Source organism: Barbus barbus (assembly GCF_936440315.1).
Source record: "Barbus barbus genome assembly, chromosome: 26".
Taxonomy (NCBI): Eukaryota; Metazoa; Chordata; class Actinopteri; order Cypriniformes; family Cyprinidae; genus Barbus; species Barbus barbus.
Genome location: NC_136754.1, coordinates 9,510,317 through 9,525,096, shown reverse-complemented (window position 1 = coordinate 9,525,096; position 14,780 = coordinate 9,510,317). Strand labels below are relative to the sequence as shown.

At 37.4% G+C, this 14,780-nt stretch overlaps 2 protein-coding genes across 2 annotated transcripts; both read left to right on the top strand.

Moving 5' to 3' along the window:
- The first annotated feature begins 372 nt into the window (after positions 1 to 372).
- Positions 373 to 6,025, top strand: LOC306846049 (myeloid-associated differentiation marker homolog). Its single transcript, XM_079379130.1, has 2 exons — positions 373 to 453; positions 3,397 to 6,025. Exon 2 carries the CDS (start codon positions 3,491 to 3,493, stop codon positions 4,370 to 4,372), a length of 882 nt encoding a protein of 293 aa, XP_079235256.1. The 5' UTR covers positions 373 to 453; positions 3,397 to 3,490; the 3' UTR covers positions 4,373 to 6,025.
- A 3,243-nt stretch (positions 6,026 to 9,268) lies between these two features.
- Positions 9,269 to 13,301, top strand: LOC306845625 (E3 ubiquitin/ISG15 ligase TRIM25-like; the record flags this gene model as incomplete). Its single annotated transcript, XM_079378531.1, has 6 exons — positions 9,269 to 9,850; positions 11,066 to 11,161; positions 11,436 to 11,657; positions 11,753 to 11,903; positions 12,040 to 12,099; positions 12,772 to 13,301. 6 exons carry the CDS (start codon positions 9,269 to 9,271, stop codon positions 13,299 to 13,301), a joined length of 1,641 nt encoding a protein of 546 aa, XP_079234657.1.
- Positions 13,302 to 14,780: the final 1,479 nt, after the last annotated feature.

Sequence of the window (14,780 nt, the reverse complement as noted above, 5' to 3'; positions counted from 1 at the left end):
TGTTTAAATTGGTCAGGTCAGATTTCTTGTTATCCTATAGTCTACTGGATGGAATGTAAAAGGTAGTGATGAATTTTAGTTTATTTTTAGTTAATTCAGTTAGCTAAGTTTAGTCAATAAAACAGTAAAAGACACTATAAATACTGAATACACTGTCTGGCGGTAACTGAATTCAGTAGCTGTATGAATGAGAAAGTAAATTCATGCTCAGAAATTCTTGTGAGGAGCATTTGCAGTTTATGAGTGCTGAAGAAAGAGCAGAAGACAGAGCAGAAGAGAGAGAGAGTGAACATATTACCTAATTTGGCATGTAATGGGCGGATTGGGGGGTGGGTGGAGGGTATCCCTCATAAACTTGGGTTAAAGTGTCCTGACTGATGAAAAGTCAGTTCCAAGACCGCGCCTACTTGTTTCAGACTGCGCTCGTCGAGAGAAAGATAACGGGACAAGCCGGTAAGAAACAAGCAGAGGATAGTTTACATATTTTCATCTTTTTGAAAGCAGACGCGACTAACATCTAGCACCGTTATATTTACCTTTCAATTCTGACACACCTTATTTATATAACTACAGACTGTTTTAACTGCCTTCTGGATTCTGATAGCCTAGCGATACATTTTTTTGATCTAATTAGTTCAAACTTTCACTTTGGCACAGTGTGTATCCGTAGCGATCAATCTGACAGATAAAATTAAAATAAAATGTAAAATATTTATATTATATTTGCACCCGTCACATGTTGCGCTTGTGTAAAAAATTATAGCCTATATTGTGTCTGGAATAATGGCGGAGACAGAAATCTAAGAATTTACTAAGACATTTTGGAACGTTTTTGTTTAAAGTATGCGTTCTTTTTATTATTTTAACTTTATTTTGTATTATGGGTGCGGCACGTGTAGAGGCACGCCCACCACAGGCAGCAGGATGATGAGCTCAAATCAATGTCATTTTCACGTTCTGTCGTTTTAGCTGTTTCGCTCAGTTGATCAGTTCATTTGATACAAATTGTTTACATATCTCGCTTCCATCATACATTAAACAAATGTTATTTTATGTTTTCCATTTAAGCTCAGTTTAGGCAAGTGTTTCTGTTTCCATTCTGATCTTTTACATAAGACCAAAGTTAATTTTTCCACCAATAAATAAATAAATAAAATGTGTTGGCAGTCGACAAAGGGTACTTTTCTTTATTCGTAGTGCACCAGGTAAAACGGTTTCACAGAGGTTGTTTTTTTCTGCACAGGAAAGTGACTGCTCTGCAACCAGTTTAAGGGAGAAAATCGAGTTATGTCTCATGTCTCAGACATCCGCGTGACCTCTATAACTCTGTCTCCAGCTTTCCAATCTCATGTCATGTCCTGTTTTCTCATACATGTGTTTACTTGGGTCTATTTTCAGATTTTTTTCCTTGACAACTTCTGTTGCATAAAGAGAAGATGAGCAATTGTATATTGCATTGAATTCAGCAACATTTCATCTCATGTTAAATAGCTGTGAGTGGATGACAAAAGCAAGGAGTTTCCTTCCACTGTTAGTATTCTGTTTCTTTAGTAGCCTAACCAATTCTGAATGGGAATGAAATAAGTATTAAAAGAGAAAGGCTTTGAAAGGTGGGCGTGCGGTAGATCAGCAAGTGAGGAAAGAGAGGTTTGGGGAATTCAGTGTGGAAAATGCCAGGCACATCCCACTCTTTTTGCAGTTTGATGGGATGGAGCACATCTGGAATAGATCAGCAAGTTGGAAAATCTGACACTAGGCAGAGAAAGAGTGTAAGAGAGGTAGAGCAGGAAAAAAAATGGGGGAGTGAGGGATAAATGACTCACAGCTATACTATTCCCGCCTGCGTTTAAAATGGCTCATTGTGAGGTGAAAGGACACTCTTTTCAAACCCCATGGCTGTCTGTCCATATGTGGCTTTGGATTCATCTGCCTGGCGTCTTGCTTCTTTTGCCATTTCTTTAATGTTTTTGTCCCTATTTCCTAACCATGTTCTTTTCCATCTACTTAACCCAAAAATGTAAACACGCATGCCTCCATAGTTTACTTGAACCTCTCCGACAAGATGAAGGAGGTATTCCTGGCTGTTACAGAATTGTGTAGGAGGGCTGGGAGAGGGTCTCAATGCTCCAATTGTTAGCCTATCTGGCTCCTCCCACAGAGGTCGATGACAGATGGACTGTAGGGTTGAGTAAAGGTCTCGCTTGTGCTGCATTTGTCTAAATAGCTCGAATACATTACAGAGATAATTTCACTGACTCCCAGTCTGGAATCCCGAAAGACACCCAGGACCGTTTTGTTATAGAGTACCAATTTATTCAGTATGTGACCATTTTGATTTGCATGACTATATGTCTTATTATTCTACAAGTTTCAGTTGGACATTGTGAGGAATTTTTATACTACCAAAGTGACAAAATGAAATTATTGTCATCACAGATTAATTTATTATATATATTACTGTATGTAACAACCTCACTCTGCCTTGATATTAAAGTGACCGGTTACCCAAAAATGACACATCTGTCATCATTTACTCAAACTCATTTTGTTTCAAACCTGTATGATACATGCACGCATGACTTTTATAATCTGAGGAGATTTTAAAACACTAGATGTTTTAAACTTGTAAATGATTCCAGAAAAAATGGACATAAACAATCGAGGATCACACACTAGACTTTCAGTTTGTTCTGAGAACAACAAACTCGCATAGAAACAAGTGGCAAGTTGCTAAGAGATGCAAAACAAATGAAAACAATATGTGTTCTAAAATCAGCTCAAAATATCAAACATGTTTGGTATTCGCCAATTGGATTTTCATTTTTTATTTTTTGAATATTTTTGAGATTTTGAGTCAATTTTAGAACATTTCAGCTAAAATTGGCACAACTTATGAAACATGTTTTGTATCCTCTGCCCTGATGGAATCAAAGTCTGAAGCTAAAAAGTTTGAAGCATGCCCTTCATACACAATGTGATTTTCTGCAAAATCGAACAAATCTGTCTGCCCAAAATCTGCAAACTGGCTGTGACTTTTGTCAATTAGTGTCAACATGTCCAGACTGCAAATCAGGGCAAAAATCTGGGCAAAAGTTGAATAGTGTATTCCAGGTTTAATTTTTTTCCCATCATTTTGTTTTGTTGTCCATACAGTGTAAGTCAATGGGGTCCAAAACATCATTGCATTTAAAACACACACACACAAATATTTGTGTTCCAAAGAAGAAGGTAATTCATACAGGTTTGCAACAATAAGAGTAGTGACAGAGTTGTCGATTTTGGGTCAACTATTCCTTTAATCTGTGAAAAATTTCTGAGATGTTTTATTGATATTATATAAGTGTAAACAATTCTTTCTTACCACTGACTGATTACCTTTTTTTCATTTACTCCTAGACAACCAAGAAGCCCCCGAATAGAAGTGGACATCTATAGCTGTTACTCACAGCTGACATTAATTCCTTTGTAAATCTTCTTTTGTGAGCCCATCATGACAATGGTGTTGCGTTCCTCGCCTCTCCTGTGGGCCCGTGTGGCTGCCATGGTTTTCGCCTGCGTAGCGTTCAGTGTAGCTCTTTATGGAGCGAGTCTAACCCATGGCACGGGCGACTGGTGCGTGTTCTGCTGGAGTTTTAGTTTTGTTGGAACTCTTCTGATAATCTTAGTGGAAATGTTTGGCCTGCAGACTCGCGCCCCGGTCTCATGGAAGAACTTTCCGATCACGTTCGCCTGCTACGCCTCCCTCCTCTGCCTCTCCGCCTCGATCATATTCCCCCTGTACTTCCTGAAGGGCTACGCTGGTCGCAGCGAGATGATCAACTGCCGCATCGTATCTACTGTATTTTCTTGCCTCGCCACCATCGTGTACTTAAGCGAGGTGAGTCTGAGCAAGGCTCGTCCAGGAGAAGTAGCTGGCTACATGGCCACAGCACCAGGGCTGCTAAAGGTGTGCGAGACCTTCGTCGCCTGCTTCATATTCGTCTTCATCAGTGAGCCAGTATCGTATAATCAGAATGCAGCGACCAAGTGGTGCCTGGCTGTGTACTGCATCTGCTTCATCTTGTCGGCTGCCGTTATCGTGATGTGTGTAGGAGAGTGCACAGGTTGCCTGCCCTTCTCCTTCGCTCGCTTCCTGTCCACATACGCTCTCCTGGCTGTGGCTTTGTATTTGTCTGCCACCATCATCTGGCCCATTTATAATTTCGACAATAAGCACGGAGGCCAGAGCCGCAGACCCAACAGCTGTGGCTCCAGCATCGGCCTGTGTCCATGGGACAATCTGCTGGCCATCTCGGTCCTCAGCGCTCTCAACTTCATTCTTTATCTGGCTGATCTCATCTACTCAGCCAGGCTGGTGTTTGTTGCTGGTTAAGGGGTTTACCGGGAATTAAAAAGACAGAATAATACAAGAGGAAGGCAAAACAATAGAAGGCAGAAAGAGGGAAGTGGGTTGGAGAGTAGCGATGTTGAAATGATAGGTCATAAACTAGATTCACTGTTAGCTATATTTCTGTCATGCCTGTTTAGCAATCATGTGTACAAAAAGTCAGACTTTGAAAAGTTTACACAACTGTAAAATGTAACAAATGGACAAAATGAATTATATATGTTAAAAGGATTCACTAAAAAATAATATTTATATATACACCACCGTTCAAAAGTTGGGAGTCAGTAAGAATTTTTAGGTTTTTGAAAGAAGTCTTAGGGTGAAATCAGTAATATTGTGAAATATCATTAAAATGTTAAATAACTGGTTGCCATTTTAATATATTTTTAAAATGTCATTTATTTCTGTGATGGCAAAGCTGAAATTTCAGCATCTATTACTTCAGTCACATGATCCTTCAGAAACCATTCTAATATGCTGATTTGGTGCTCAAGAAACATTCATATTAAAAAGATTCATGTTGCCTAATATTTTTGTGGAAACCATGATACTTTTTTCAGGATTTATTTGAAGTAGAAATCTTTTGTGACAATGTAAAAGTGTTTACTGTCACTTTTTATCAATGTAACACATCCTTGCTGAATAAAAGTACTAATTATTAAAAGAAGTATTAAAAAGGTCAAACTGGCCCCAAACTTTTGAACAGTAGTATCTAAAAATATATAGTTGCCTTAATTTGCTTAACATAAGTTTGACAAAAATGGATGAATTTTTTTATGTACGTTTCACATATTATTTTAAATTTTTGTATTATTTTTGCTCATTATGTATTATGTTGCTTTGCATGAAGGAATCTTGTACTAGCTACTATAACTTTGTGAGTAATTTGAGTGAATGTCAAACTTTCAATCAGCACAGTAACACCTTTTCAGTTCATACAGGAAATCAGCATCATTAAAACGGTTGCACTTAATATGTGTGATATAATACTTGATATATATCAGTACATAACACTGCTTTTTGGTGCATATAGGTCAAACCATTTTTATGGTGGACTGAATAGTACAAAATTAATTCTTAAAATCTCACTTCTGTCACATAAGACACGTTGACGATGAAGGGAAATATAAATGTATGTTTGGACATATCATGAAACATTGAAGATATTGAATATATTGTTATTCTTATATACACATTGTACTGGATTTATATTTACAGGATATTATTACTGTATGTGTGCACATGGATTTGCCAAGTATATGCAAATGCTTTAGATGTTTTCTTGTCAAATCTCTATAAAAACCATTGCTGTTTACTTGCTGTTGCTGTTTTCTGTTTTCCAGCAGTATCAGTTACACAAACACCTCATGATAAGAAAGAAAATGAAATGTTTTTTGCTGTGCTGTAAGTCTCTGGGATCTGCATGTGCCTGTCACAGACTGTTACACAGTGCTCAATGCTTGAATGAGAATGTTTTCATTGTGTTATCAAAGAGCAACAGAGCATTTGTGGCACTGTGTTTCTCTCCCTGTCAGTTCCTCTGTCCTAAGAGGAGAACAGCACACACCGCAGCGTTGTGTGAATGTGTAATCTAGCTCTGAATAAAGCCATGAAAAAGAAACAAGCGTGATATCTGCGCATCTGCACTCTTGCCTCATTTACTATTGTATATGGTGATTCCGACCTACCTACCATTTACTCATTCTTTGTTTAAAGTTACGCCTGTGTGAAAATATACAGAACATCTGTTGACTCTCTGTTCTTGAACTAATGAATCACATTCACTATATGCACTGAACCAGGGGAACATTTAATTGCTCAGAAGTCTTACAAAGCTCAGGGGGCTTGGATGGGTTGTTGAATTATGTTGAATTTCTGAATCCCCTTTGCCAAATAAGTTTCTCCTAAAATGAAATAGGAGAAATAATAATCAAACAACTGCTTATGCACAAAAAGTGTATAGAATACTACACTGAAGTATCTACACTTGCTGTCTATTTTTTCGGAAATCAACCTCATAATTCTCGTAAAAACATATGGAAGAATTTTGAAAATACAAACAGACACAAACATGGCCACAGGCCATGCTCATCTCCAACCAAAACACAACAAATAATGGGTATTTTACCGAATCGTTTAAGTAAATGATTCAATAACTCACACATAACTCACACAAGTCACTTATTTTGTTCGTGTATGAAGTAGCTACTGTATTTTGAACAAACAGATTCAATGAATGAAAGACACACTCATAAAGACAGTGGCTGCCAAAACAGCACAACAGTATTTGACAAAAGAAATAAGTCTGAATTCACAGTACTTTTAAAAGAGTATGCACAAAGTACTCGGATTACCTACTTCTGGCGTGATTATGAAGTGTGCATATGATGAATATTTTACTATACCATGAGTTCATGAGAGGTAGATTTATGAATGGCAGTGACATGATGCAACTGACGCTGTAAGGTCAAGTGACAATGACAACATGGTGAATGCAGTACGTCCAGTTACATTTACCACATTACCATTGCCTCTTATCTGGCAATGACTTTCCAGGCAACGTTTGCACATGAAGGCACCTCACGAAACTGATATCGGACATGCTTCTGAGGCAGTGTAATATTTTAATGATCTACATCAAAATAGAATGAGCTTTGGTAATAATTAAGTGAACATTTAATTACTATAATACTGATGTATCGTTAGAAATAACATCAAAAGTGCAAAAAGTTGGTCAGAAACATATATAAACTGACCACCAAACACAACACTCAGACACCAAATTTATATTTTGCTCAATCATCACGGAATGGGATGCACAGGATTGTGGGATATTAAAGGCAGCAGGATATATTTATGCTGCCTTCAAAAATCAACCAGATGAAAGCATCTCAAGAGACAGGAAGTGAAGCTAACACTGGATTCAGAATGCCTTGGTGCCTTCCTACCTTGAAATGTGTCCTCTGAAGGCAGCATTTTCCAATTATTGCATTCAGACGCTATGAATATCCTTCAAGCCATTTCTTCTGCTGTTGTACCTACACACACTCACATCATTAACACATCCCTTCACACTGGTGTTTTTCCCTCAGCATTTAGACAGGCTCATATAACCCCACTACTTAAGAAACCCACCCTTAACCCATCTCCTTTAGAGAACTACAGACCGGTTTCCCTCCTTCCTTTCATTGCTAAAACATTTCAACGAGCTGTGTTCAACCAAGTCTCTGCCTTTCTCATACAGAACAACCTCCTCGACAGCAACCAGTCTGGTTTCAGAAGTGAACATTCAACCAAGACTGCCTTACTCTGCGGATTCCAAATCTTCAGTACTTATCTTGCTGGATCTGTTTTTGACACGGTTAACCACCAGATCCTCCAGTCAACCCTATTGGTAAAGGGCATCTCAGGAACCGCACTCCAGTGGTTTGAGTCTTACCTCTCAGAAAGGTCCTTCAAGGTATCTTGGAGAGGTGAGGTTTCTAAGTCGCAACATCTAACTACTGGGGATCCCCAGGGCTCAGTTCTTGGACCACTTCTCTTCTCTGTCTACATGGCATTAGTAGATTCTGTCTTTAAGAAACATGGCTTTTCATATCACTGCTATGCTGGTGATCCTCAACTCTACCTCTCATTCCATCCTGATGATCCGACGATAGCTGCTCGCATCTCAGCTTGTCTAACAGACATTTCTTGCTGGATGAAGGACCATCACCTTCAACTCAACCTTGCCAAGACAGAACTGTTTGTGGTTCCAGCAAACCCATCGTTTCATCACCATCCAGTTAGGGACATCAAACATAACTCCTTCAAAAACAGACAGAAACCTTGGCGTTATGATTGATGATCAGTTGACTTTCTCAGACCACACTGCTAAAACTGCCCGGTCCTACAGATTTGCTTTATTCAACATCAAGAAGATCAAGCCCTTTCTTTCGGAACATGCTTCACAATTCCTTGTTCAAGCTCTTGTTCTGTCCAGGCTGGACTATTGCAATGCTTTCTTGGCAGGTCTTCCAACCAGTTATATCAAACCTTTACAATTAATCCAGAATGTGGAAGCAAGATTAATTTTTAATGAGACTAAAAGAATGCACGTCACACCTCTGTTTATCAATTTGCACTGGATACCAATAGCTGATCATATAAAATTCAAGACATTAATGTTTGCCTACAAAACCACCACTGGCTCTGCACCGCATTACCTAAATTCATTACCTCTAGAAGCTTACGTTCTGCAAGTGAACGTCGCTTTATTGTGCCATCCCAAAGTGGCACAAAATCCCTTTCACAGACTTTTAAATTAAATGTTCCCTCCTCGTGGAATGACCTACCCAACTCAATCCGAGCAGCTTTTGGTAGTCCTTGGTAATCTTCAAGAATCGGCTAAAAACACATCTCTTCCATCTTTATTTGACCCTCTGTAACTCAGTATATTTTAATTTTGTACCCACTAAAATATTTTATAGCTTCAAATAACTAGGAAAAATGTGAATTATTTATTTAAAAAATGCCTGTAGCATTTTAAGATTTTATTCTTTTACATGACTTTTCCAGGTCTAGACATCATGGTTTTCCAAGATCATAAGAATCTTGGTTCTACAAAGAAAAAAGGTTGTTGAATTAAAGTTTTAAAATTCCTCTTGAGGTGTTCATCCAGTGTGGCAATTTGAGGAACCCTAATTGTGTTTATATAACATTTATATAGATACTGTTTAGCTTACTTTTTATTCAGTGCAACAGACAAGCACATTTACCTATCTGTCATCTAAATAGAACTGAAGGGTGTGGCCTAGGAACATCCATGCAAAACTGGGAGCTACTTCTCAGTGACAGAACCATTATAATTTCATACATTTTGCTACAACAGAAACCAACTAAATGGAAGGGCTCCTGGATTCAGAAGAGTTTTGCTGTTCTATTTGCCTGGATTTGCTGAAAGATCCAGTGGCCATTCCATGTGGGCACAGCTACTGCATGGAATGCATTAATGATTATTGGGGAAAAAATGATCATTTGGGGGTCTTCAGCTGTCCTCAGTGCAGACAGACGTTTAGCCCTAGGCCTGTTTTGAACAGAAATACCGTACTGGCAGATATGGTGGACAAGCTGAAGAAACTGGAACTTCTGGGCAACTCTCACATTTACGACAACTGCATGCCAGGTGATATGACCTGTGATTTCTGTACAAGTATCAAACAAAAAGCTGTTAAGAGTTGTTTGGTTTGTTTGGCATCTTACTGTCAAAACCACCTTCAAGCACACTACAAGTCTCCTGCCTTGAAGAAACACAAACTGATCGAAGCCTCCGTGAACCTGCAGGAGAAGATCTGTCCTCATCACGACAAATATTTGGAGATGTATTGTCGAACTGATCAACAATGCATATGTCTTTTGTGTGTGATGGACAACCATAAAGGCCATGATACAGTACCAGCAGCTGTGGAAAGCACAAAGAAACAGGTAAAAAAAAAAATAACAATCACCTTTCCTTGTTTTGCTTTGCATCGTTCAAGTGGTTTTATTCAATAAGAACTTTTTCATGGTTCTTAATTTCGATGGAAGATACAGTAAATAGTATTCTCAGAATCCTTCAGTAGCCAAAGTCATTTTCCACTGAGGCAAAGCACATTTTCCAAAGTGCACTCCACCTCAATATGAACAGCTTTCATTGTACAGAAAAGTTCATGCAACAGAGTAACTGGGAAAAAATGTGAGAGAAAGGAGGCATTGAATTGATGTGATGAGGATGACGCTTGAGTTTCCAACCAAAAACAATAAAGTACCTGTAAATAAGTGTAACATTATAATGCTAGAATAATATTACAAAAACAGTTTCCTGCTTCACATTCAAATTTCAACCTGCGTACACAAAAGGATGTTCAGTAGAGCTTCCTTTTTCTGAAATAAGAGATCGAAATCTTTCACCATCAACCAATCAGAGACAGGCTTAGTCTGTTCGCTTTTACTGTGTGGTCAGCTACTTTGAATTGTCTGGTAGTTATCCTCATATATGAAATGCAGAAACTCATTTGTTAGTGACAAAGGTTATTCTTATTCGCTAAAAAAATGGGGCTATATAGCACTAAAAGTGGTTATTCAGCTCGTAATCATAGGGGAACCACTTTTGGTGCTGTATAGCACCAAATCTTGGTGCCTCAGTGGTTCTTCAGCGGTTCTTTGGCATCGCTACCATATACAGAACCTGTTAAGCTCTTGAATGGTTCTTTGGGGTGAGTAAGGTGCTATATAGCACCACTGCCATACAAAGAACCTGTTAAGCTCCTATAAAGGTTCTTTACGAGCCAAAGGACCACTGTTGGTGCTGTTTAGCACCATTTTTGTTGAAGAAATACAGTGCAATATGACACCTCTTATGGTTCTACATAGCACCATCTGACAATGGTGCTGTATAGCACCTTTAAAGATATGGTGCTATATAGCACCAAAAGTGGTTCCCCTATGATTACGAGTTAAGAACCACTTTTAGTGCTATATAGCACCATTTTTTTTAGAGTGTATGTAACTCATAAAAATAAACAGTGCAGTATATAGGGCTATCCTGAGCAACGTAATGCACTAATGTGTCTATTTTGTGACATTAATCACATTATATTAATTCTACACATAATGATTGTAGTTAAAAACTATTTCGTTTTTTATTGTGTTTCTTCACAGAATGAACTAGGCATGACACGCCAGAAATACAAGCTCAAAATCCATGCTATAGAGAAGGACCTACTGGAGCTTAAACAGGCTGTAGACGCCCTGAAAGTAAGACATTTTCAGAACGATTTGAACTGAGATGAATGAAACCATAAAAACAACAAAAAACAATAAAAAAATAATTAACCTGAAAATTAAGGATAAATTATTTCTTTATTTTGTATTAAAAATATTTATATTAATAATAAATAATAATTAATTAATTAATAATTTATTAACTTATTCATACATAATTAATATTATTATTATGTAATTTAAAAATAATTATTAAATACAATATTTTAAAAAGAAAAATACTGGATTTTTTGTTTTTTCTTAAAAGAGCTCTGCACAGACTGCTATGGAAAATGGTGAACAGATCTTCACTGAGTTGATGCAGTCTATTGAAAGGAGGAGGTGTAAATTCAGAGATCTGATCAGAGATCAAGAGAGATCTGCGGAGAGCATGTTGCAGACACTGGAGCAAGAAATCACAGAGCTCAAACAAAGAGATCATGAGCTTGAGATGCTTATGAAGTCTGAAGATCATGTTCATGTTCTTCAGGTAAGCCTGATCCCAATGCTGACTGCATGTGAAAAATATAGCCCAAAAATGCTCAGAATGAGTCATTTGACAAATTGTTGTCTCTCTCTTTACAGAACTGTCATTCCTTCTCTTCTGGCCTTCCTGACCCACCCTTCACAATAGCTACACTCTCTGATTTTGGCAAGGTGAACGATGCAGTTTCTGCTCTAAAGAAGAAGCTTGAAGATGTCTTTAAAGGGGAATGGCTCAGGATCTATCAAGCAGGTGAGGAGAAACACCCTAAGCTGATCTTTCCACCTTAGCAGTTTCTCTTGAAGTGATTTGCAGATTGTTATGTAATTCTTCCTTTTTGTTAAATCATTTCCTTGTGATGTACACATGCTTTCCATTTTCTCTCCAGCAAGATCAATGAAGATCCTTCATTGCACAGTGCCCAAAGTTAGATCAGAGTTCCTGCACCGTAAGTCAGTCTACTGCACTAATGCAAAGTGCTATTGACTTTACAATGTTGGATTCTATTTAAACATGGATTTCTTATTAAACAAAACAAACAATGTTGTTCCAATTTCCGAAAAGAAGCGATCACATGCGCCCATGCTAATATTCAGATCGACACTGGAATTATGAATGTGATGGCTGTTTTTTTACTTTTAGTTCTGTTACTTTAACAGTTTAGGAAATAAAAAGTTAAGAAACTTTTCTTTTAGACCCAGTTACTTCAGTGTTCCAAATTAAACTTTTTTTTAAATGATTTGGTTAAGTGAATGATTAAATGATAATTTTCAGCAACCATTATTTGAGTCTTCAGTGTCATATGATCCTTCAGAAATTATTCTAATATTCAGATTTTTTGATTATTACTAGTGAATAAAACAGTTACGTTGCTTAATTTTGTTATGTAACAATGTCTTTACTGTCAATTCTGATCAAAATGCATCCCTGCTGAATGACAGTAAACTTCTATACAAAAAATAAATCTTACTGACCCCAAAGTTTTGAATGTAGATATTAGTGTTCTTCAAGTTCTCAGCTGATGTGTATTTATTTAATCATGGCTCAAGATGAATATGATATGAATATGATACACCATGAATAAACATCCTTGATCTCTTATCCTCTATCCATTACTCAGATTCCTGCCCGCTGCAACTAAATCCTTTAACAGCCCACAAGGACCTTAGTTTGTCCAAGGGGAACAGAGAAGTGGCCGTTCGGAGCCGAGTGCAATCCTGTCCCGACCACCCAGAGCGCTTTAATTACTGGTGCCAGGTGCTGGGCACGGAGGGCCTGACAGGCTGCAGCTACTGGGAGGTGGAATGGAGTGGGATGGGAGTAAACATTGCAGTCGCATACAAAAACATTGCCAGGAAAGGGGAAAGCAGTGAAGCTCACTTCGGTCACAATGAAAAATCCTGGAGTTTGTTCTGCTCCAGGAAAAGTTATGCTTTCTGGCACAACGGGATTGTTAGTAAGATCTCAGAGCCTGGCTCTTCAAAGATAGGCATTTATCTGGATCATAGGGCTGGGACACTAGTGTTTTACAGCATTGATGACTCAATGACCCTCCTCCACAGAGTTCACACCACATTCACACAGCCGCTCTACCCTGGCTTTGAGTTTTCATGCTATGATGCCTCAATCAAGCTGTGTCAGTTGGAGTAAGGGAAAAGGTTTAGGCCCGTTTGGCATTGGTAAATATAAATATATATATATTTATATAATATAAATATATATATAAAATACAAAATACAGTAGTAAAGAAATACAGTAATATTTGTAAAATTATAGTGGGTTTGCTTCTCCCACTGTTAAGTTTTTGTTAATATTTTGAATTAGATTATTCAAATATTAGATTATATTATCTGCTTTTCATGTTAATTTTAGTTAAAGTTTTAGTAACTCTTGTGTGTTTTTGTAATTTTGTTTTTATGTCTACATAGTTTATTTTTTTTTTATTTCAGTTAAAGTTTTAGTACATCAAGTTAAAGTAATACGAAATCTATATATATATATATATAGCCACAGAAATATTGCAAATCTAAAAAAATATGTAGTGTTTTTTTTAGTCAGCCAAACAATCCTGACACATTTATATCTTTGATAATCTCTTTCCATTTAAACTGCACACACAGTCAATTGCTGTTATTTCTGTCTGTGGAATGTCACTTGAGGTTAATATTGTGTGAATGCCCTTTACACTTTCATTCTCTGTCAGCTCTGAAAAAAAAACTGTAACAATCCAAATAAAATACATTGTTTACCATTATATTTGCCTTTAAGAGACAACCTCATTCTTCACCTCCTAGAGTCTTTCCTTTGGTATTTGATGACATCTAGACTAGTTTGTAACAGTACAAGTACAAGCAAATAAAAGAAAGAGCGACCTCTGGTGGCTAAAAGAGTTTAAACCAGGCCTTCAGAGGAAAAGCAACAATAAAACTACTAAATAAACACGTATTGTCAGAACGAACTTCTCTAGTAGTTTTGTTGTTGCTTTTCCTCTGAAGGTGCAGTGCAGTATCAGATGATAAGAAATAAAAACGTGAACTATGAGCTAAACTGTTTAAAAATGACTGTAATACATTAATTAATCATTTTTGCGTTAGAGTGCCAAAACAGAGAAAGGCACTGATAGGAGTCTGGACGAAGGACTTTGTGAATGAGCAGGTTTTTAAATAAATAATATGCTATGAACATGTAAATGTAACGTATTAGTTTATCTAAGCTCATGAGGTGCACTGATAGACTGAATGAATGATGTCTGGGATAACCTAACGTTTTTTTAAACAGATCCGGGTCCATACATAGGTTATAACCTCACCAATGGGGTTTCAAACCATGTTACACTACCAGCACCAGTTTCAGGCTTAAAATATGCTGCTATTTGGCAGTGCACCAAGATGCAGGCCTGCTTATTTTGGAAACAACATAACATTCCCACAAGACATATTTTCACATAGTTACAGAGGTGATTCAGATTAATTATAGTGATTTACAACTGAGATGAAACTATTTGCTTGTCAGCAACAACTTGGGGTTATTAAATCCAGATTTTTTTAAAGGTCAGGTTCCATTGAATACCGCCTTATATTTTTTGCTAAATCTTTTGTTTATCCAAAATCAAGCTCATTTTAGTCCAGT

What these genes read in the sequence shown, in the direction of transcription:
- LOC306846049 (XM_079379130.1), top strand. Translation starts at nt 3,491, where the DNA reads ATGACAATGGTGTTGCGTTCCTCGCCTCTCCTGTGGGCCCGTGTGGCT.